The 24,936-nt window shown below is 41.7% G+C and overlaps 1 protein-coding gene across 2 annotated transcripts in view; it reads right to left on the bottom strand.

The window, feature by feature from the left end:
- Nucleotides 1-244: 244 nt before the first annotated feature.
- The window catches only part of ctsa (cathepsin A), a 59,565-nt gene continuing 34,873 nt past the window's right edge, over nt 245-24,936 (bottom strand). The window contains exons 9-15 of one of the 2 annotated variants that reach the window (XM_063041564.1): nt 23,374-23,465; nt 22,233-22,317; nt 15,098-15,246; nt 12,548-12,623; nt 9,154-9,243; nt 5,837-5,938; nt 245-3,022 (exon numbers count right to left, since the gene is read on the bottom strand). In XM_063041564.1, the coding sequence (XP_062897634.1) occupies nt 2,939-3,022; nt 5,837-5,938; nt 9,154-9,243; nt 12,548-12,623; nt 15,098-15,246; nt 22,233-22,317; nt 23,374-23,465 (678 nt within the window). In that variant the 3' untranslated portion in view covers nt 245-2,938. The remainder of the gene's footprint in view (nt 3,023-5,836; nt 5,939-9,153; nt 9,244-12,547; nt 12,624-15,097; nt 15,247-22,232; nt 22,318-23,373; nt 23,466-24,936) is intronic. The other variant, XM_063041563.1, reaches the window with a different exon arrangement.

The raw sequence follows: 24,936 nt of genomic DNA, 5'->3' as shown, positions 1-24,936 counted from the left end.
TCAATGTCTAAAGAAGTTGATCATAAATTGTCCCTTTCATCCTTATGAAACCAAGTGAACAATAGCAACATTTTTATTACACATTTGAAGAAACAGTGTGCACACCTTGAGATTGTTACTCTCTTCCAAAGTAAACGTGATCGAAGATATCACAGTTCACTAAATCATTTCAGAGGAGACATCTGTGATATCTTTGATCATGTTTGCTTTGGAAGAAGGTATTAATCTCAAGATATGCAGACTTTCTTCAAATGTGTAATAAAAATGTTAGTATCGCTCACTTGGTTTCTTAAGGATGAAAGGGACAGTTTATGATTAACTTCCCAATTCGGTGTTTCTTAAGCAGGATCCTTCCACTTAGGAAAAACTGGAATACATTAGATCCACTCTGCCCAATCCATGAAAATACTGGGAAATTAAGGGAAGGCCAATATACCAACACCAGATTTATGGACTACCTATACAAACAAGCTCTCAATTCAAATGTCTGACTTATGTACACACATTCATCCTTACCAACACCAGTTTTCTTCAGACGTTGCATGAATAAATCCACTTAACAGTAACACAGCTTCAGCCTCCCATACAACACTAGCCATCTTGAGAGTGCCATATGGGGAACAGTGTTTGAGATTCTTTATACTGTACAGGTACCATGTCGTGTAACTGTTAGTATTTTGCCATTATAGTACCCCCCAAAAAGCAAGAAAGACAAACGTGATGGTATGTCATTCAAAAGGAAAACCATCACAATGGAAATTAAAAAATGTATACAATTAAAACAAAAAGGGAGAACATGCCATTGCAAACTGTCAAAACATTGGGTTTCAGTTATTCAAAATGACACCCCATCATAAAAGACAAAGCACTCATTCTTGAGCATGTTAAGAATCAGCCCTGATACAGGCTACAATCATTTCAAAGCAGCTTGATAATTGATATGGAAAATCTTCTGGTGATTTGGCTTGAAGATCTGTCAGCCTGATGGTTATTAAAGATAAAGCAAAATGCCTGTTCATATATTTGAAAATGCAGAGTAATTAAAGTGAAGAATTTGCTTCAAATAGAGGGTGGTTTAACAGATTTAAAGAGCTAGTGTTCATAATATTAGAGTGCTCAACCTGTTGCAGTGAGTGAATTTCTTGATGCTTTGGCTCAAGTAATTTCAGAAATATTTATTATATTGAACAAGTTTTCAAAATGGATGAGACTGAGTTGTAATGGCCCAAACCAATTTACACTACAAGGGAGAAAAAGACTGTTGTGGGAGAGACTGATCCATTGGCTTGGTGGAAATGCTGCAGGAGACTGCAGACTTAACCATTTGCCTGCTTATCAGTCCAAGAACCTTTGGGATGTGGAAATCATTCAGTCATTTGGTAATCCAACAGAACAGCTAGGGTGATATTGGCTCTTTTTGAAGACTGGTTATGAACCATTTTATTCCAAAATTGGAGATACTGTGCTTCCAAGGATTTACAATTCAAGATTTTATTTAATACTTGATAATGCCTAGGGGCATCCTCCATTTTCAGATAATTTTTATCCATTTGTCACCAAACAGTACAGCCAACTGATCAAGATGTAAACTGCAACTAAGACCAATGCAATAGAAGACTGAGGGAACTTTGGAAATCAAATTTTTACAATGCAGTAAGGAATACTGCAGATGCATGGACTGAGCTAAAGCAAACAAATGAGTTGTGCTTGGAAGAAAGTTTGTCCCAACTTTGTTGATGGTTTCTCAAGCCTTTCCAAGACATTAAAAGATGTGAAGGAGAAAGTGGTGGCTCTTGGCACTCAACTTCATCTTGAGATTAAGGACCAAGACATTAACCAACTTGAATTTCATGCTGGGGAGCCAAGCAATGAAAACTACAGAATAGGTAAAGCTGTTAGAGAGGAAAAATAATGAGAAGCTGAAACCCTGGAACTAGAAGAAAGCCTTCAATAAGGCAGTGTCTGCTTCACCGTTCCATTATCTGAATGATACCAATATTCTTCCTCATTTTCTAAAAGAGGAAACCACATCAAAAATAAATCAATTTCATCCAATTAAGATGTGCCGAAAAACTGATCACCTTATCAAACCTGAGCTAGCAATATATGAAAAAAAATAATCACCTTATTCCCCACAGACTCTCGTTTTCAAGTAGATAACTAATTGGTTTGCGTTAGTACTGAAAATATTACCTTCGCTCTTTCAGACAATGTCACAACTTCTTGTGTATTCAAATTGGGAAAACACTTTATCAAAAGGTAGTAAACATCGGCACCTCTTAATAAAATTAAGAGAGTAAAATTATAAAATTAAAACAAAAAGTGTGGGTCTGATAGTACATTAAGAGTTTTCCTATGGTCCAGATTTACAGGAGAACATTTAGCAGTTGTTAAATGATTTGTGCTTGCTAATATCAGAAATGCAAACATAGTTTAGTGGCATGAACCTTAAAGCTAACTTGAAATCATGATTTCCTTTTCATACATTAAATTTACACTTCTTGCAAGAAATTTGCCTCATTGTTTTGATACAAAGGAATTTGCAGTTCATTTGAAATTATAATATCATTCATTCTCTCAATCAGATAAACCATCATCTAGATTACATTCATTTAGGCTTCTGAACAAGATCAAGAAATAGATTTTGATTGCAGAGTATATCCATAATTGCAGGCAGATCAGTCTCTGGAGTATGCCAATAATTGTACAACGACACCTGGGAGTGCTTAATATTTCTCCATTAAAAACTATGCTGGAGTGGGTTCTGAGATAGTATTTTTTTCCTGGGCGAAGCTGACATTTTGGAAATTGCTCCCCACATTAACTCAATGTTTTTGGATACTGCCTCAGAGCACACTCCAACCCCTACCCTACCTAAGTGCACACTTGCTCAGAAATGTTAATTTTAATGCTTTGTGCTAGAATTCTTGGTCCTGTCTCAATATGGCTCCTTGTGCAAAAAGCGGCTGAAGAACGTAAAGGCTGCGTTTGGTTTGTCCGATGGCACCATGTGACCTGCTCCCTGAGAAATAAAAATGTTCACAGTGAAATGGAGTAGTAATGCAAGGCATTGCTTCATTACCCAAATACACTTATTTCCTCAAACCCTTTACTACGTCCCTTCTTAACAAACCAAACACATTCAGGGTAGAGACTTGCCAACTCTCTCAGCCTTCAGTAACCATTCTCCATACGAAGATAACCAATGGTTTCCCTTTTCAACCCTCTGACAACATGCATTTGGACTACCTTTCCAAAGGTAAACATTCTGCAAGATGTCAGACAAAAAGCTGACACCAGGACAATGCCTGGTCAGAGATAGGTTTCAAGTTGCATTTTAAAGAGGAAAAATGTAGGCAAAAAAAAAAAATTCTGTAAAAACACTTCAAGGGCTGAAATCATGGTATCCTGTGGTGTGGAGAAATTAGGGAATATTAGTAGAATTGTTTATATGTTCTCATGTTCAAATCACCATTTCTCAGTACATCCACAAACTCTCCAGCCTTATAATCCTCCAATGGAAGGATCCAAAGAATATGAATATAATATGGAGTTAAAAGTCATGCTAAACTAGAAACAAAATGTTTGCAAAGGCTAGGAGTTGAAAAACAAAACAGAAAATGCTGTAAATGCTCATCAGCAGCAAATGAGGGAGATAGTATCAACATCAGAATTGGACAACTCATCAGTTTTAAACCAGTACATAGCTGGGGGCAACAAGCAAAGGGAGGGAATTTAACTCGGATGCAGGGAAGAAAAGATGATGCAAGGTAAATTGAATGCCAACAGGACAAGAGATAAGTGGTTTTAGAAGAGATATTAATGGTAACATCAGAACCATTATCAGTACCTGCCTGAAAAATAAAAAAAAAATGGGGCAGTGCTTTTAGTTTTGTGAAGAGGAAAAAATTAGTTAAGACCAAAGTTGGGCCCTTGAAGACAGAAATGGGTGAATTTATTATGGGGAACAAAGAAATGGCAGACGAATCCAAATGGTACTTTGGATCTGTCTTCACTAGGGAAGACACAAACAATCTCCCAGATGTATTAGTGGACAGAGGACCTAGGGTAACACAGCAACTGAAGGAAATTCACATTAGGCAGAAAATGGTGTTGGATAGACTGATGGGACTGAAGGCTGATAAATCCCCAGGGCCTGATGGTCTGCATCCCAGCGTACTTAAGGAGGTGGCTCTAGAAATCGTGGACGCATTGGTAATCATTTTCCAATGTTCTATAGATTCAGGTTCAGTTCCTGTGGATTGGAGGGTAGCTAATGTTATCCCACTTTTTAAGAAAGGAGGGAGAGAGAAAACAGGGAATTATAGACCAGTTAGCCTGACATCAGTGGTGGGAAAGATGCTGGAGTCAATTATAAAGGATGAAATAGCGGCACATTTGGATAGCAGTAACAGGATCGGTCCGAGTCAGCATGGATTTACGAAGGGGAAATCATGCTTGATTAATCTTCTGGAATTTTTTGAGGATGTAATTATGAAAATGGACAAGGGAGAGCCGGTGGATGTAGTGTAACTGGACATTCAGAAAGCCTTTGTTAAGGTCCCACATAGGAGATTAGTGGGCAAAATTGGAGCACATGGAATTGGGGTAGGGTGCTGACAAGGATAGAAAATTGGTTGGCAGACAGGAAACAAAGAGCAAGGATTAACGGGTCCCTTTCAGAATGGCAGGCGGTGACTAGTGGGGTACCGCAAGGCTCGGTGCTGGGACCGCAGCTATTTACAATATACATTAATGATTTAGATGAAGGGATTAAAAGTAACATTAGCAAATTTGCAGATTACACAGAGCTGGGTGGCAGTGTGAAATGTGAGGAGGATGTTATGAGAATGCAGGGTGACGGACAGGTTGGGTGAGTAGGCAGATGCAGTTTAATGTGGATAAATGTGAGGTTATCCACTTTGGTGGCAAGAACAGGAAGGCAGATTACTATCTGAATGGTGTCAAGTTCGGAAAAGGGGAAGTACGAGATCTAGGTGTTCTTGTTCATCAGTCACTGAAAGTAAGCATGCAGGTACAGCAGGCAATGAAGAAAGCTAATGGCATGTTGGCCTTCATAACAAGAGGAGTTGAGCATAGGAGCAGAGAAGTCCTTCTGCAGTTGTACAGGGCCCTGGTGAGACCACACCTGGAGTACTGTGTGCAGTTTTGGTCTCCAAATTTGAGGAAAGACATTCTTGCTATTGAGGGAGTGCAGCGTAGGTTCACGAGGTTAATTCCTGAGATGGCGGGACTGTCATATGTTGAAAGATTGGAGTGACTGGGCTTGTATACACTGGAATTTAGAAGGATGAGAGGGGATCTGATTGAAACATATAAGATTATAAAGGATTGGACACGCTAGAGGCAGGAAACAAGTTCCCGACGTTGGGGGAGTCCAGAACCAGAGGCACAGTTTAAGAATAAGGGGTAGGCCATTTAGAACGGAGTTGAGGAAAAACCTTTTCACCCAGAGAGTGGTGGATATATGGAATGCTCTGCCTCAGAAGGCAGTGGAGGCCAATTCTCAGGATGCTTTCAAGAAAGAGTTAGATACAGCTCTTAAAGATAGTGGACTCAAGGGATATGGGGAGAAGGCAGGAACAGGGTACTGATTATGGATGATCAGCCATGATTAAGATGTGTTAGTCCCTTGATGTTCCATCTAATCTTTCCTCCTTGTTTATCCCTGGCTCTGCACTTGTATATAAACTTTTCCCGCTTCCAGTGAAAGGCTTTTGATATGAAACATTAACTCTTTCTCTTTCCCAGATCTTGTTAAGCATCCCCAGCAGTGTTTTTATTGACAATTCACAAACTCATTGAAAGGATGTACCTTTACAGTCAGGAAAGCAAGGTTGGCAAATTCCTTGACAAACCCTCCCACCTGATCACCATTCTCATCTTTGTATAACCAAGTCCGGCGGTTCACTTGGACCTGTGTGGAAAATGAAACGGATGTATATGGATAACACACTGAACACTCACAGAGCAATGACAACTCTTTTACTCCTTTACCTTAAATCAAGTCTGACAATACAATACAAAGAATTCAGATGATCCTATCATAGCTTTGCTCATGGCAGAAATAGCTTGAATAAGATGTACACAGATTACAGTATTCCAACCCACAGTTCCTTCTGTTTCTTTGTCCACCTGACTTCATTTAAATACTCTGTAGATTCTTCATAACAAAGCAACCAGATCCCAGGAGTGGATACTGGCAAAGTTAGACACACTGTGTTCACAAGCAGGGCCACATGGTCAACGATTTTTTTTCAGAATTTTGGACAAATGGTTTTTCTACAGTCAGAATTTAAACCATTGCATTCAAGACTGCTCATGTCTGACTCCTGCAACAGTGGGGTGAATTGGACCTGTTATTGCTACATGGCAATTTGTTCACTGGCTGCCTAATTACTGGATGCTGAGCTATTTCCAGCTCTTATTGTTGTTTACTGGAAATGTACAACCAGAGATTTGATTATGCTGGGTTACACACAACAAATGGAATGGTTTGCATTAATACTCAGTTTCCCCAGAACACCATTTCTTTTCTTGTATTTGTTCTCCAAATGGAATAAAATAAGTCATGCTTTCTAATGATGTAGTAGAAAGCAATTTAAGACCATAAAACATAGGAGCAGAATTAGGCCATTTGGCCCATCGAGTCTGCTCCACCATTCAATTCTGGCCGATCCTTTTCTCCCCACACCCTAAGCCTTCTCCCTGTAACCTTTGATACTGTGTCTAATCAAGAACCTATAAAGCTCTGCCTTAAATACACCCAATGACCTGGCCTCCATTACTGTTTGTGGTGATAAATGGCAAAACTTCACCACCCTCTGGCTAAAGAAATTTCTCCGCATCTGTTTTAAATGGATGGCCCTCTATCCTGAGGCTGTGCCCTCTTGTCCTAGACTCCTTTCAACATTCAAAAGTTTTCACTGAGATCCAACCCTCATCCTTCTAAATTCCAGCGACTACAGACCCAGAGCTATCTAACGTTCCTTGTATGATAACCCTTTCATTCCCTGAATCATCCTTGTGAACCTCCACTGAATCGTCTCCAATACCAGCACATCTTTACTTAGGTGAGGAGCCCAGAACTGTTCACAATACTCAAGGTGAGGCCTCATCAATGCCTTATAAAGCCTCAGTATCACATCCCTGTTCTTATATTCTAGACCTCTTGAAATGAATGCTAACATTGCATTTGCCTTCCTCATCACTGACTCTACCTGCAAGTTAACCTTTAGGGTGTACTGCACAAGGGCTCCCAAGTCCCTTTGCATCTCAAATTTTTGGATTTTCTTCCCATTTAGAAAATAGTCTGCAGATTTATTCCTACTACAAAAGTGCACGACCATGCATTTTCCAACACTGTATTTCACTTGCCACTTTCTTGTCCATTCTCCTAATCTCTGCAGCCTACCCATTTCCTCAACACTCACTATTCAGTGGTAGCCAACCAGAAAAGGATCTTTTTACTCCCACTCACTGCCTCCTACCGATCAGCCAATGCTTTAACCATGCCTGTAACTTTCCTGTAATACCATGGGCTCTTAACTTGGTAAGCAGCCTTGCGTGTGGCACTTTGTCAAAGGCCTTCCGAAAGTCCAAATATACAACATCCACTGCATCCCCTTTATCTGTCGTATACTTGTAATCTCCTCAAAGAATCCCAACAGGTTCGTCAGGCAAGATTTTTCCTTAAGGAAACTATGCTGACTTTGCCCCCAACTTGTCCTGTTTCACCAAGTACTCCATAACCTCATTCTTATCAATTGACTCCAACATCTTCCCAAACACTAGAGTCAGGCTAACTGGTTATAATTTCCTTTCTGCTGCCTTCCTCCTTTCTTAAGCAGTGGAGTGACATTTGCAATTTTCCAGGCCTCTGGTACCATACCAGAGTCCAATGATTTTTGAAAGATTATTACTAATGCCGCCACAATTTTTACCACTACCCCTTTCAGAACCCTAGGGTGCAGTTCATTTGGTCTGGGTGACCTATGTACCCTTAGGACTTTCAGCTTTTTGAGCACCTTCGCCCTTGTAATAGTACCTGCACTCATTTCTCCTCCTTCACACCCTTCCAACACCTGGCACATTGCTACTGTCTTCCACAGTGAAGACCGACGCAAAATACTCATTTAGTTCATCTGCCATCTCCTTGGCCCCCATTATTATTTCTCCTGCCTGATTTTCTAGCGGTCCTATATCCACTCTCATTTTTTTTTTAAAAAACATACTTAAAAAAGGTTTTACTATCCACTTTGATATTATTTGCTAGCTTGCTTTCATATTTCATCTCTTCCCTAATGATTCTTTTAGTTGCTTTCTGTAGGGTTTTAAAAGCTTCCCAATACTGTCTTCTCACAAATTTTTGCTTTGTCATATGCTCTCTTTTGCTTTTACATGAGCTTTTACTTCCCTATTTAGCCTATTACACCTCGTCAGCACTCCCAATGTCTTTTCATAGATATTCCAAGCCCAATAGATGCATGAAGACATTTATAGCTCAAAGAGCAGCATTCTAGCATCATAAAGAATAAAGACTCACGCCAGAGACTTGGAAGCCAAAAATAAAAAGCTGTTGCAGTCCAGCACAGTGCCACACTTGGAGGTGCAATCTATTGTAGGGTAATCATATCAAAACCCCATTTCTCTTTTTGTTGGGTGCATGCACTAATCTTTGCTGTCCTGACCAACTGTTATTTCTTAAAAATAAAAGATCTGATCATACTGTCATCTTACAAAGATGAAATATTCTCTACTTCACAAGGTTCAAAAGCAGTTATTTACTAAGCACTATAATTTTTTAGGTTAATAACACTGGCAAGGTGGTGGAAGATAGGGGAAAGGTTATCATAACCACTGCTCTTGCTCCAGTTCACTGGTTTAGTTTTGAACTGCAGTGATTTGCAGTTACCACGTCTACTATATTCGTGGACATGAAACACTTCACTTACATACAATATAACTGTGCGACACTTGTACCTGAATTGTCTTACTTTCCTCATTTCTGCATATCCCCCACACTCTGTATAAGCCCCAAGCGTTACTCGCTATTGGATACACATTAGCAAACAACCTGGGGCCTCCTAACCCTGATGAATGGAACAAATGCCAAACCACAAATAACCTTACCTCCTGGTTAAGTGAATTCACAAACCATTCATCTCCCATGAAGTTACAGGCCATGTCCACATCCCCATTATACACTAGGATTCGGTATTTCTGAAACAGGATTAAAGGAAAAAAATAACATTATAGACTATATACAGTCTTACAGAGACTATACATATAAAGAATATATTAGTTTAAAAACAACATAGGCACAGTTGTTCAAACATGACTTGCAAACAAGGTAACCATTAAATGACTTGACTACTCCAATATATACTGGGCGCCAACACAATGTTGCAATGGGAAGAAAAGGCTAATAAAGTGCAATTACTAAAATCCTTGGAATTTAAGATATAGAAGGGTATTCAGTAAACTTAGCAAAGAGCTTTATTTGTCACATGCACATCGAAACATTGAAGGATGCAGCAAGATCTGTTGTTTGCACACACCCAGATGATTGTACTGGGCCAAGCTTCTGGTGCCACCACATCATGCCCACAGCTCAAGAACCCTAACTTCGCAATGTGGATGGTAATTGGAGCCAGAGGAAACCCACAAGGTCATGGGAGAATGTACAAACTCTTTACTGACAGCAGCAGGAAACATATCCTGACCCTACAGCTGGCACGAAGAATTGAGATTGCAAGATCAACGTTCTGGAGCCTGAGTGACGTGCTGTGTGGCAAGAGGTTGGACTTTGGGCTGCGTTGTAGAATTTGGAAATGCTACGTTTGGAGCAGTCTGTTGTATGGAGTCGAATCGTGGACCTTATACAAGGAAGTGCAATGATGACTGGAGGCATTTGAAATGTGGTGTTTAAGGAGAATGCAAAAAATTAGATGGGGGATGAAGGTCAGTAATATGGAAGTGTTGAAGAGAGCGAGGAGAAAACGAGCTGCTGAAGAATGTGCAGAAAAGGAAGCTGGAATATGCCGGGCACTTGTTAAGAGGTAGTGGACTGCAGAATTTGTTATTGGAAGGGATGATAGAAGGAGAGAGGGAAAGAGGAAGGCAGTGAACCACTTGGTACGATAATGTGAGGCAATGGACTGGGTTGAGTTATGCTGAGGCCAGAAAAAGAGCACAAGATCGAAGCAGATGGAGGTGCATAGCCGCCAAGCCCGGATTCGGGATGGCACCCACTGACTGACAGCTGGCGCTGTAAAGTGACGCACCAATGCCTATTCTACTGTGTTGCCTCAAGCAGGGTCCTTCCACACATTTTTAAAAAACACTTGGTAAAGACACCAAAGGTAACCTTGATGATGATGATGACAGGGGAAAAACAAATAGTGAAGGAGAGACATGGAGGCTACAAAGGAGAATCAATACATTGTGAGTGAGTGAGTGAGGATCTGGCATACAAAGACATGAACTTGTCTACTTTGACAGGAAAATAACAATTCTAAAATGGTGAGAGTTTGCAAAACTGACGCAGAGCATGCCCTAATGCATGGTTCACGAGAGACTAGGTTACAGCTACAATAAATAATTATGTAAACTGACAATGTTTTTTTTTTAAAAACTGAGGGGCAAAAATACAAGTTATATTTTCAGTTATACAGGAAATTGGTGAGACCACATCTAGAGTACTGGGCAAGAGGGTCTTGGTGAAACATACAAGACCTTGGCTAGTCTCAACAAGTAGAGAGAATATTCCCTCTTTTCAGAGAATCTAGAATTGCAATCACTTTTAAAAATAAGGGTTCACCCAATTAAGACAGTGATAAGGCAGATTTCTTTGTGTCAGAGGGTCATTAGCCGAAGAGCTTTTGAATATTTTAAAGGTAGATCACCCTCGTGCTTCAGAAGTATCATAGTCACAGAGGCTGTGAGCCAAGTCGTGGTACACTATAGTAGTATAGATGGGTTTTGATGACCAGGGTGGACTCAGTGGATTGAAGGACCCATTTATGTGCTGTACGAATTCTGACTAGTGCTCATTTTCCAACACTTGGTTCACAACCACTTTTAACTATTGGTTAACTATTTATTAAGCATTGAATATATGAGTGAATTTAAGTATGTCGTAACACAGCAAATGATAACTGTAATGGATATTCTCCAGAAGGACCACAACCTTGTCATGGTTGGGAGGTCTGCGTGCCTCAGTGACCCAGACAGCTATGCTGGCTAGAGTCTGACCTGTTTGGCATGGGTGACCCTACCAAGAGCCAAAGCAATAACGTTCAGAGGGTAGAGGCCAGACCTCCAGGTTCAGGGGTACAAACCACCCTGACTGGTAAAACAAAACTGTTATGGAAACAGCAATCTGAGTGCAACAGTATTCCCGCGTCTCCACCTGGGACTTGCATGACAGTAGTGAAAACAGAGGAAGCTACTGACAAGACGAAGGAAGCCCTGAACACCGCCAGAGATGGAGGACCTTCACTGCTGCCCTAAATGGCAGCTGTGTAATGGGAAGTAAATTATGGATATAAAAGACTCTTCCAGATTTGGTTTGTGACCATGCCAGTGAGGATAACCAAATTTACAACAGGAACTATTAGAGTTGGGACAAGGAGTTATCCCAGCATCTTGACTAATATTCCTCCTTCAGCTATCACTATTCGTTTCTGTGCTACTTGCATGCCATCTTCTTGCACTGCTTCTTGCTTCCATCTATTGGGTAGGGAACTCCAAGGTACACATCCAACAACAAAAGATCTGCAATACATTTACATATCAGGATGGTGCATGATCTGCAGGTCTTGCCCACTATCACTGACATTCTTGGCAGTGGAGGCTGCAAGTTATGTGTCGTGCTGCAGCTCCTGTGCATCAGTGATAGAAGCAATATGCGGGTGGATGGGTTGCTAGACAAGAGTCCTGGGATAATGCTGAGATTTTCGAGTGTCATTGGTACTGCATTCATCCAGAGCTGTTTTATAGATAGCAGAAAGTTAGATTTAGGCACCCACTCCAGTATCTGACATGTTCACAGTCAGTAATTTCTGGTCAACTAGTTCAGTGCTGGAAATGGCATTGAAAGTCAATAGTAGGAAATTAGACTCTTGTTGGAGATGGTCATTGCCTGACACCTGTATAGTGCTGCTGTTACAATGCCAGTTATCAAATCACCCAACCATTGTCCAATTCTTTCTGCATGCAAGCATGGGCTGCTGCATTTGCTGCAAATGGAAGTGAACACTACAAGGCCAAAATTTCCACTTTTCCAAAGCGCTGAACTTCCTTTCTTAAATATACCACCATAGTAGGCAGGCAGAAGGGGCATGGTATCACTAAATTGCATTGAGAAATCAATCAGACAGATGAGGAAGGGAGAAACTCACCACTGCACTGTGGATAATTTACAGCGCCATCACCAGTAAAGTCCAACTTCCCCTTCCAAAAGCTAGCTTAGTGGCCTACTTAGAATAAAATAGCAGAACGGAAAAAACAGGATTTTAATTACCCTGGCAGCCAATAGTTTCAGGTATTGATCCTTCATGTCACGGTAGAGAACTTGATATTTCATAAATACTTCGGCACTAGATGGGAACAAAAAACAAAGTTCACGTAATCAAATGGTAGGAGGACTCCCTTACGAAGAGTCTTCGAGAACACGGGACGAAAACAGACTTCCCAGGAAAAACCACTTCCTAGCTTTGAATAGGATCTTATGAACTGTCAGAAGTAATAGTCATTCCAACATTTCATATGGATGAATTCTTGGTAAGCATAGACATCTCGGTAAAGACATAAATGACATACTCATATTCACACTATGGGTGGACCAGACGCATTCTTCACGTGCAGAGTGAGAAAGCATGGTATAACCACCCTTCATAATACTGTCATTCTCAGTCAAGTGTGTGGAACACCACCCCCCCCCACCAACTTTTATCAACCACTTCTAGGAAATCAGAAGAATGTGTTCAAAACATTCATGCTTGGTATCAAAGCAATGGAAGCTATTTTAACCTTTGCTCCTACAAGACTTCATAGTCAATGAAGCTACTCAAGAGTAATTCTGGATAGAAAACCCTCCCAGTGCCATTGTTTTCCAAAATGACAAATTGCGAAAGTTACCCCAGAATCAGTCAATGAAGATGTACTCAGTATAGGTATAATCCCAATCTCTAGAAGAAGAACTGATGACACCACAAACCTTTTTTTTCCCGTGATCCATATGCCCGCTGACGGAATGCAGCGGCACAGCAGCATAGAGGTTAGCGTAAAGCTGTTGCAGCACCAACAACCCTGGTTCAATTACAGGTTTGTCGGTGCAGCCAGTGACTGCGAGGGTCGGGGTTCCACTGGGTGCTCCAGTTCCCTCCCACATTTTGAAGATATACGGGTTAGGTGGTTATCTGCTCACATGGGCGTAGTCGGGCACTGTGGGCCTGCCGGGTCAGATTGGCCTGCTACTGTGCTCTCTCTAAATAATCCATGCCTCTCACCTTATACACCTCTATCAAGTCGCCTCCCATCATCCTTAACCACCCACGTTCACTCCATCTTTCCTCATAAGACACACTCTCACATCCAGGCAGCGTCCTGGTAAATCTCCTCTGCACCCCTTCTAAAATTCTAAGAGACAGTTGCGAGTGAAAATGCCAGGGGATCATCAATTTCGGAGATACTCAAAGCACCCCGTCTGGCACCAATCATACCACGGTCAAAGTCACCTCGATCACATTTCTTCTCCATTCTCATGTTTGGTCTGAACAATAAGTGAAACACTTGACTATGTCTGCATGCTCGTAAGCATTGAGCTGCGGTCACACGATTGGCCGATTAGATATTTGCATTAATGAGATGTATCTAATAAAGTGGCCAGTGAGTGTATTGGAGCCAGGTGCTAGCTACATGAGAATTGGTAAAAAAAAACACAACTGGTGTACATAACATGAGAACTCTAAACGCAAGCCTTTAAATAAATTACAAAGCTATGTCATCTCCTTACTTTTTAAATATCTACATTTTACATTGCAATTATATTTTAACGCTACACAATAAAATGTAAAATTTTACATTGTTGCAAGTTTTCACTGCTAATGTAATGGTTTCTCTGTAGCAGCAATGTTTGGGTCATGACTACAGATAATGGGGCTTTGGAATGTGTGCTATCTAATGAGAGGGATGTTGTTCTTTCTTGTAGGTCTGGGAGAAAGGATTTCGGGGTCTTTTGTCAGGGAGAGATGAGAAGACGCGAATGGAGAGAGTTGGTAGACTACCGGACGGAGTGACTTGGAGCGAGGGTCGGCTATGCTCGGAGGTCGACAGGAAGCCAGCAGACCAAACCACGAGCTCCAACGTTGCACATTAGACTGTTTCACGAGAACGGGCCCTCTTCTTTTTTTGTTTCTTTACCAACCATATAGTCAAATTAAGAATGATAAAGCTCAATCGTTCAATCACATATCGTGTACTGTTTGTTATTTCATGGTACTGATTTGTAACAGGGGACACATCACACAGCATCCACCCAAACAAGATTTCTTAAGTTTGGTCAGGCCGAGGCCTGTCTTCCCTAGATTAAGCCGCTAGCTGAAGTGAGAGTTACATTATGCTTTCAAATGTCTGCCAGATGCATGAAAAATTTGGGTGCACAAGCTCCGGATAAACACTAGCTTGCTGTAATTACTCCATTCTTACAGGAGAACATTGTAATGGCATACTCAACATGCATGTGTGCACACCATTACAATACACCAAGTGTCACCTATAACATTAAATGTGGACATTTCAAAATCTTGCACAGATCACTGTCCTTACTTTACAAGTGGAGTACTTGCAAGACTCCATTTGTGATCAAACTTTTAGACTGTCGCTGTCTTGACTTGAGTAATCTACCAAATACATCTACTTTTACAGGGAGACATTAATAGGAACACAGCCCTCCCAAAACAGTTCACACTGCTCATACAAAACCACAAAGACAGGCAAGCACAAGGAATTCTGATAAATATTCCAAATTATGAGCAAATCCAAGCAGTTAATGCAAGAGACAAGATTTTACCTGCACATCTCCCAGTTTTGCACAAACGGTGGAATGTGCAAAGCCCTCCGTACATCTGGGTTATTCAAGTAGTCAGAGCAGGCGGTGGTGTTGGTGCAAGGGGGGTCTAATCGCACATTCATGTAGCTCTGATACATGTTCTGCTGTTTCTGGAGAAAATGTATGAGACATAAGCATGACAGAGTAAAGCTCAAGAACCAAGTTTGCTGGAACGGCTCTGGTAATTGGCTTGTCCAGTGAGTGAGGCAGGGGCAGACCATTCCCAACTACATTAACCCGAATAACCTGATCCAGCTCCGTTTTTCAAATAGGCACACCTACCAGCAATTGAAGAGAAATTAATCCCATGGTTCTGCATTTAAAATTACCTGTTTAATTTATTCTTAAAGAATCAAATGCTACACTTCCCTTATTTCCAGCAAATTCAAATGTAAAATGCAAATCTGATGGACCCGAGTTTTTAAATAGAAAGTAGATGCAGATGCTAGATACTGCTACAGTCAAAATTCCTAGAAAAATGAAGGATGTAGAAAATTAGGTGAAGCAATCAGATGCAGCCATCTACAAAAATGGAATCAGTTTTAGAGAACTGAAGTGCCCTACAAACAGACAAAGGAGTTAACACCCAAGTTTCGGTACCTGCAACTTCAGCTAAAAATGGTATTTGTGGAAATTGAAGGAATATTAAATTAGGCCCAAACCCAACTTTTCACCATTTAGCTGTACAGATAAGGAATCAATACAAGTCAGACTGAAGTGATGCAAGGACATCTCCATATGGTGATTGGAAAACACATCCATATGAACTGTTCAAACCGATATGTTTAGATTAGTAGTTGTACAACAGATTAGTTGATCAATGTTATTTATGCAGTACTTAGAAAGTTACAATTACTGAATAGCGACTTGACTTGAAAGGTTTGGGTCTCCCCCTTACTGGAGTTGAACTGAAGCACTTACTTATCTACAATTCATCAGAAGATAGAAGCAATAACTACCATTTTCCTTAAAGCAACATACATGAAAGTTGCTGGTGAACGCAGCAGGCCAGGCAGCATCTCTAGGAAGAGCTACAGTCGACGTTTCTGGCACTGTACCGCTTCCTAGAGATGCTGCCTGACCTGCTGCGTTCACCAGCAACTTTGATGTGCATTGCTTGAATTTCAAACATCTGCAGAAATCCTCGTGTTTACACTTTCCTTAAAGGTTTGGTCTGTGGATTAGGCAGTGGTATTCTACTGGTTCCTGACTCCTGAAATGACCACTTCTACTTTCTGTTCTACTCCTAATATTCCCTCCCTCCCGCCCCCCCAGTTAACAAGACTCCATCAAACTATACTGCCATGAATGAATAGCTATGGGCAAACAGCACAGGAGACACTTTCAGGGATGGGTGATTTTGCTAGATTGGACAGGTTTGAATGCCATTGTCCCTCAGCTGGAGCAAAGGAAAGTTGGAGACAGAGAAAAGACTGTACATGTGGTGGAACAAAGGATTACAAACTGATGTGGATGGAGTGAAACATCTGGATGTGTACATTTGTGTATCATACATTAAAATTTTACATGGGCTAATGAGAAAGATCACTGAGCCATCAATTTTAACAGATTATTCTTGAATGAACTGCAGCTTGTTTGGGCATTGTGAAATCAAGCAGAAAAATTAAAATTCGAACAAGGACATAAGTCTCAGGAAATGCTGGCGATGGGAGTGAGGAAAGGGGCAGGATTAGGTAGGTAAAATAATAATTGCATAGACAGGTGATATTACAAGTAGCTTGTTGCTAAGCTGGTTGTGGCATTTGTAGTTGGGTTGAGCAAGCAATTATTGAAGGTATTATAATCAGTGCACAAGGTCACTGCCCTGCACTGTTTTGTGCACTTTATGTAGTCTAGTGTAGCTTTGTGTTGTCTCACTTAGTCTAGTGTAGTTTTGTGTTGTTTCATGTAGCACCATGGTCCTGGAGGAACGTTGTTTCATTTTTACTGTGTACTATACCAGCAGTTTATGGTCGAAATGACAATAAAAAGCTACTTGACTTGAAAGGTTTGGGTCTCCCCCCTTACTGGAGTTGAACTGAAGCATTTACTTACCCACAATTCATCAGAAGACAGTTATTTCTCTCCATCTTTCTCTTCCAGATAGCTCTCAGAAACATTGACACTAGAATAGTTAAAATTTTCTCCTTCTGATCTTCAAATGCCATTATAATCCTATTTTTTTTTTGTTATGATACGCTTGATGGGTAGGTTAGCCAGATGCAGATAATGTAAAGGACTAAAAATACAGTGGGATACAGAAATGGGAAGAGAAATGGCAGATGGAGTTTAATCCGAGCAAGTGTGAGGTGTTGCACTAAGGGAGATTAAATGAAAGGAGAAAGTATAGTCGGCCCTCCTTATCCACGAGTTCCGCATGCGCGAACTCAACCAACCACGAATCAAGAAAACCCGGAAGTGCTCTTCCAGCACTTGTTGTCCGAACATATAACAGACTTTTTTTTCTTGTCATTATTCCCTGAACATTGCAGTATAACAACTATTTTACATAGCATTTACATTGTATTAGGTATTATAAGTAATCTAGAGATGATTTAAAGTATATGGGGGGGATGTGCGTAGGTTATCGTGGATCGGGATCAGAAAAAAAAAAACAGAAGTTCTCTTTAAGTCGGAGCAGGTACATCCGGTATTATTTAGCGTCAGTTATTCAAACGTTTGTCTTAATATATATTTTACCTTTCTATGCATATAAAACACTTAAGAAACGTATGTTTCAGCGCCGGGCTCGGGACGGAAATTCCCAAGTTCGATCCAGTGACAGAACGCTCCCGAGCGCTCTCCATCCCTGCTGGGTTGATGTGGAGAATCAAAAACCCAAAACCCAATAATTAAACCACTGTGTTGCTTAGTAATAATTGTAGTTTTAATTGGGGCAGGGCTTTTCTCACTGTATCCTTTAAAATTGTTCCGATCATTGACCGACTGTAGCCTAACGCTTTTCCAATGACCGATGGTGTTTCACCTCTTTCTGATCGCTTTATTATTTCCACTTTATTTTAAATCACGGTCGTGATTATTTTCATGAAAAGAAACACTGTGGATTCAGAGCTCCGCCGCCGGGTCCTAATGCCCACTGCACTGAGACCGGTTAAATAAGGTCCGGGGTTCCACTGGGTCCTAAGGTCCACCGCATTTAGACAAGTTGAATAAGGGTCTTGAGCATCCGTAAGGGGTCCCAGAAAATCTCTCACGGATAAGGAGGGCCATCTGTATACAATTAATGTCAGGCACCTGACTGGAATTGAAGTACAGAGGGATCTTGGAGTCCAAGTCCATTGCTCACTGAGAGTAGTGCAATAGAGAAAGTGGATATGGTTAACACTCATCGCAAAGTCATCTTCGTTGGCAGGGGTATTGAGGACAAGGGTAAGGAAGTCACGCTGCAGCCAAACAGATCTTTAGTCAGACTGCACTTGGAGCATTGTTCGTTGTCCATTACAGGAGGGATGTGGAGACAGTAGAGAGGGTGAAGAGGTTTATCAGGATGCTGTCTGGATTAGAGGGATGAGCTACAAGGTCGGACAAACTTGGACTGTTCTCAAAGTGGAAAATGAGGTGAGACCTGATAGAGTTTAAGATTTTGAGAGGCATAATTAGGATAGACATCTGGAATCTTTTTCCCCAGCCCACTGGCTGAATGTTTCCAGGAACTACTGCTCCCTCTAGGGTACCAGTCGGGGCCTGCCAGCACCTATGATCTGCTGTGGAATCCTCCCTGCCTGGAGCCAGGTCTGCCAGTCAACCAAGACTACTTTCCAGCCAGGAATTTGTCACGGACACAAGATGCACTGTGAACTTAATGCTTCAGTGTGTAGGAAGACCAAGACATCAGGACTTTTGTTCTTGCCTGCCCTCCAAGTTCATCATTAGACCACTGACTGCAGGTACTAGGTAGTTCTAAGGGAAGGACATGTTCGGTACAGCTTCGTGGGCAGGGGCCTGTATTGTGCTGTAGGTTTTCTATGTTTCTAACCAGCTGATCCACAGCTGAACACAGACCATTTCCAAAATCTGCTTTAAACTTTTACCACCCAAACCTTCTCAGGTTTCACAATAGTCAAAATTTACAGAATGCAAATTAATGCTGAATTCCCTGATGACCGAATTTATTTGGATAAAGGTGGCACGGTACCCTAGTGGTTGGCACAACACCTTATAGTACAGGCAACCCCAGCTTCAATTCCTGCCGCTGACTGTAAGGTGTTTGCACGTTTTCCCCGTGACAATATGGGTTTCCTCTGGGTGCTCCGGTTTCCTAGTGGCTGGTACGTTAATTGATCATTGTAGATTTTTCTGTGATTAGGCTAGGATTAAATCAGAGGATTGCCGGGGGCATAATGCGTACTGTATCTCAATAAATACAGGTGGCCCCCATTTTCCGAATGTTCGCTTTACGATAGCTCGCTATTACGAAAGACCTACATTAGTAACCTGTTTTTGCTAACCGAAGAGTGTTTTCCCTCTCACGAAAAAAAGCAGCGCATGCCTCGAGCAGCCAAGCTCCTCCACCAGCACTGCATTCTAGCTGCCATAGCTTAAACACGTGTCTGTGAGCATCTGTGCTTTATCTCAATTTATTTTGTGCATCCATTAGTAAGATGAGTTCTAAGGTATCGGAAAAGCCTAAGAGAGCTCGTAAGGGTGTTACGCTTAGCGTAAAACTGGATGTAATTAAGTGTTTTGATCGTGGTCAACGAAGTAAGGACATTGTCCACGCGTTGAACTTGCCTGCGTCCACCATTCGCACTATTTACACGCAGAGAGAAAGAATCTTGAAAGCTGCTGATGTCACTGTTGGTTCTGCTCGTAGCAAAATGGTCTCTTTTAGTCGGCATCCAATAATGGATAAAATGGAAAGTCTATTGCTTGAGTGGATTGATGGGTGTACAAAGCGTGGTGTTCCCCTATCTTACACTTAAGGAGAAATCAGTCAGACTTTTTAATAAGCTGAAACATAAAGCACTGGACGATGGTGATGAAAGTATTGCGAAAGTGGAATTTAAAGGTAGTCATGGTGTCCTGACGAAGGGTCTCGGCCTGAAACGTCGACTGCACCTCTTCCTAGAGATGCTGCCTGGCCTGCTGCGTTCATCAGCAACTTTGATGTGTGTTGCTTGAATTTCCAGCATCTGCAGAATTCCTGTTGTTTATGGGTGGTTTGATTGGTTTCTGGAGGCGAGGGCAGCTTCATAGTTTAATGTTCACCGGAGGGAGTGCTTCCGCTGATACTGAAGCTGCTGAAAGGTTTCCCAGCAGAATTGAAGAAAATAATTACAGAAGGTGGATATTCGTATAAGCAGGTGTTTAACTGTGACGAAACTGCAGTTTATTGGAAAAAATTGCTGAGCAAGACATTTATTTCGATAGAAGAAAAGCAGGCTAAGGGACACAAGGCATCGAAGGACAGGTTTACCCTAATGCCTATTATTAACGCTACTGGTGATGCTGACCTTAAGCCTCTACTAGTGTACCATTCAGAAAATCCGAGGGCACTTAAAGGCGTTGATAAGAATACACTTCCTGTTGTGTTCCATTCACATCAAAGCAGTTGGAATACCCAAGTGATTTTTTCTGAGTACCATGAGTGGATACGTTAGTCCTTCAGTTGAAAAATACTAGAGAAAATAACCTCGATAATAGCTGTCCTGTGATTGTCAATAATTGTGCTGCTCATCCGCTTGATATTACCGAGTATGGCAGTAACATTCGTGTTGCGTTCTTACCGCCGAATACGACATCGTTGCCGCAGCCGTGTGACCAAGGCCTAATAGCCACAATTAAGGCTTACTACACGCAAAATGTGATGCATTTTATTGTAAGTACTATTGACAGGGAGGGCAACTCCGCAGCGTCTTTGCGAAGATCTGGAAAGAATACAATATAAAATTGGCAATTGTCAACCTTGGAGATGCTCTCGATAGGCTAACAGTCTAGATGAGAAATGGCGTTTCGAGGAAACTATGTCCCGAAGCAGTGAATGATTTTAAAGGCTTCGAACCATCAACAATAAATACGGCAATAGTGAGTTTGGCTAAGGAGGCTGGGTTTGTGGAAGATGACGAAGATGATGAAGAGGTTTTGGCATGACCAAGAATTGACAGATGAAGAGTGGATGCAACTGCAAGAGGAAAGGATACGAATTGAAACCGAACGCAGTAGCGAACTGCCTAAAAGTGAAGTCGTCCAGGAACTGAAGGTGAAGCACTTGCGGGAGATTTTTGCTGCGAGTGACAGGCCTGCAATGATTGCAGAAAAGTACGACTTTAATTTTGAACGGGCGCATAGGTTTAGGGTATATCTGCAGGATGGTTTGAGTGCTTACAAAGAACTGTATGATAGAAAAATGCATGAGGCTAAGCAGTCAAGCATACTGTTGTTTTTCAAGCCTTCCACATCAGCCACAGCAGACGACGAACCTCAGCCTTCGACATTGAGGCAGGCAGACATAGAAGACGTTAGTGACCAGTCTTCTGTACCTCCCACCACCGCAACCTCAGCCTAACATACCACCATCAGTGTACTCGCTGTCTTCCCAATTCCGCTAAGTGAAACTACACTGCATATAATACATTATTTCTACTTTATATAGGCTGTGTATTTCTATTTGCTATGATTTGGTAGGTTATTTTTCGGGTCTGGGAACATGCAAAAATTTTTCCAATATAAATGAAAGGCATTTTTGCGAAAGTGGAATTTAAAGGTAGTCATGGGTAGTTCATAGCTTAAAGGTTACTGGAGAGAGTGCTTCCGCCGAGAGCACTTGCGTGAGATTTTCGCTATGCTTGACTGTGCTGCAATGATTGCAGAGAAGTATTTATACTTTATATAGGCTGTGTATTTATCATACCATTCCTGCTTTTACTATGTTAGTGTTATTTTAGATTTTGTGCACTATGGTATGATTTAGGAGGTTACTTTTTTGGGTCTAGGAACGCTCAAAAATTTTTCCCATAAAAATTAATGGTAATTGCTTCTTTGCTTTACGCCATTTCGGCTTACGAACGGTTTCATAGGAACACTCTACCTTCGGATAGCGGGGGAAACCTGTAAAATAAAGATGAATCGTATTTACCTTCCTCCATAAAAGGCTCATTTCACTTTTGGGAAACAGGTTCTCCAATTTATGAATAACCAGTTGCTTCTGATTTTGATCAAAGCTGTTAAGATAAAAAAAAAAGCATATTGCTTGGTGGTTTAACTGTGGTGTCAGAATATGTGACAACACTTGCGGGCTGCCTCAGTACATCTTTGGTACATTGGTTAACATAAACGGAACAATTCGATAGACATGTGATAAATAAATTTCAATCCTGAACCTTGTCCAACCCAGTGGAGTAAGTTCATGCAGTTTTCCCACTAAGTGGTGGGGGGACATTGACATATGCTCGGCTCCCTTGAAGAAGCACAACAAAGTAAACAAGTGTAAACAGATGCCAACAGTTTGAAAGTTTTCAATCTTCATGAAATTTGGTAGTTACTGATAGTTAACTGTGGAAATGCCAACAGATCCCTGGAAAATTCAGGTCATGATTTGGGATTTCCCCCCCCCCCTCAGTCTACACAAAACAAGGCAAGATTCACTTGCACCTCCTCCAGCCTTGCCCACTGCATTCAGTGCTCCAAATGTGGCCTTCACCACATTGGCAAGACCAAGAGTAGACTGGGCAACCATTTTGCACAGCACCTACGCTCTGTCCACCATAACCATGCCAAGTTCCTATTGATGGCATTTCCATTCCCCTGCCCATTCTAACACTAACCTGCCCATTGTCAGCCTCTCCACCGCTTGGGTGAGCCCTGACACAAATTGGTGAAACACCACATCATATTCTATATGGGTGGTCTACAATCCAGAGGCATAAACACTGCATTTTCCAATTTCAGGAATGCTAGGTCTCCTCCAATTCCACTACTTCCCACACATACCAAGATTAATGCTTTTGCAACGGTGTAGATTGCTTTCCAAAAAAGCTTGCAAATAAGGCATTTTGTCACTGGGACTTGAGTACAGGGAGGAAACCAGAGCACCCAGAGGAAACTCACTGCAGTTATGGAGAGAATGTAAAAATTCATAACAGACAGCGGTAGGAATTGGACCCAGGTTGCTGGTACTGTACTGCATTGTGCTAAGCACCATGGTACCATGCAGCCCTGTCGTCAGTAGATAGCAAACATTCCAACATAGTTCCAAGTTCAAACCAACTTTTACATACTGTACTTGGCCTGGAACTCCTCCAATGCAATCAGCATACAGGTTGTATACATTCAGCCCTGAAAACAATACAATATGCATCACCTCCATAACCTGTAAAGAAAAAAAAACTTTATAATCTTCTCAACATTAATTATTCCAACTGTCCCTTGCCAGAAAGGTTAACGAAAGTTAAAAGTACATTTATTATCAACGTATGTATACTTTATACAAGCTTGAGATTTGTCTCCTTACAGGCAGCCACTAAACTAAGAAACCCAATAGAACCCATTAAATAAAGACCGTCAAATACCCAATGTGCAGAAAAAAAAACAAATCGTGCAAATAATAAAAGCAAGTAAATAACATTCAGAACTGAAGTTCACAAAAGTGAAGCCACAGGCACAAAGCCAGCCAGTCACAGTTGATCCAGGAGCCTGTTGGAGGCTACAGCCTCAGTTCCGTAGAATAAGTAAACCCGGTGGGCATCCAGCTGAACACTGGCCTGTGCCTCTCCTCCGGTTCTGACACCCAGATATTTCAATATAGCCTGACACTTAAATCAGTTAAACAGTGGGCCGTTCCTCACACTCGACCCGTGCCCTACCTCTCTGATACGCTCTCGGACCTGGACTCCGCTGCCTCGTCTCAGTTCTGCTGCTTCAAATCACCTCCAAATCCACTCCAGCAATTGCCATACAGTGGTTCATACCCCGCTCCTGGGCCTGGGCCTGGGCCCGGGCCCTGCCACCTCTATCTGGCCAATACACGCAATGCCGCAACCATCCTGCACCTTCAAAACTTCAGCTCAAAAGCTCAACTCCAAAAGGGAAGTTACAGGCGAGTGATTGCAGTGGTTGTTTGAGAAAAAAGTGTGATTAATAAAGTAGTTAGTAGTTTTGTTTGCTGCCAGCAAGTCGTCACTGTGCCTCACTGGTGCCATCTTAAACCAGAAGATGTACAGTATACAGTGTTTCTAGCTTACTCCTTCAGTACTCCAACCAATCTTAGCAATTATATTACCAAAGGGCTGGGTCAGAAGCATTGGCAAGCACATACAGCGCAACTCCCTTGATTAAATCACTACACAGAAGTCCAGGAGGCTGTAAGCAAAGCTATGTTATCATTCGTCACTGTTTATGTCTCATTCTGGGCAGCACAGATGAGAACATGAAATATAACAGCACAACACAGGCTTTCTGGCCCACGATGCTGTGCCAGCCTTTTAACCTACTATAAAATCAATCCAGCCCTTCCCTCCTACATATATTGACATAGACTCTTCTAGCCCTTCGAGCTACACTGCTCAGCAATCACCCAATTTAGTCCTAGCCTAATTAGGCGGGAGGAGAAGATGGCGGCGCGACGCAGCGCACGCAGTTCTCCAGTGAAATTATATTGTATTTGTAAGTAGGACGCTGTGCACAATTCTCATTTGATGGAGACAGATGTGAGAAGCACAGAGGAACATCTGGAGAAATTTCTGAAATGCCCGGTTCGCTGCCGCTGCTACTGTGCGATCGAGAATCTCCGGAGGGAAGGCCCCAAAATCCCCGGCTTTGCCTGCTGCTAGCAACCGAGGCTG

This window comes from Mobula hypostoma, chromosome 2 (genome assembly GCF_963921235.1).
Source record: "Mobula hypostoma chromosome 2, sMobHyp1.1, whole genome shotgun sequence".
Classification (NCBI taxonomy): Eukaryota; Metazoa; Chordata; class Chondrichthyes; order Myliobatiformes; family Myliobatidae; genus Mobula; species Mobula hypostoma.
This window is presented reverse-complemented; position numbering and strand designations above follow the sequence as displayed.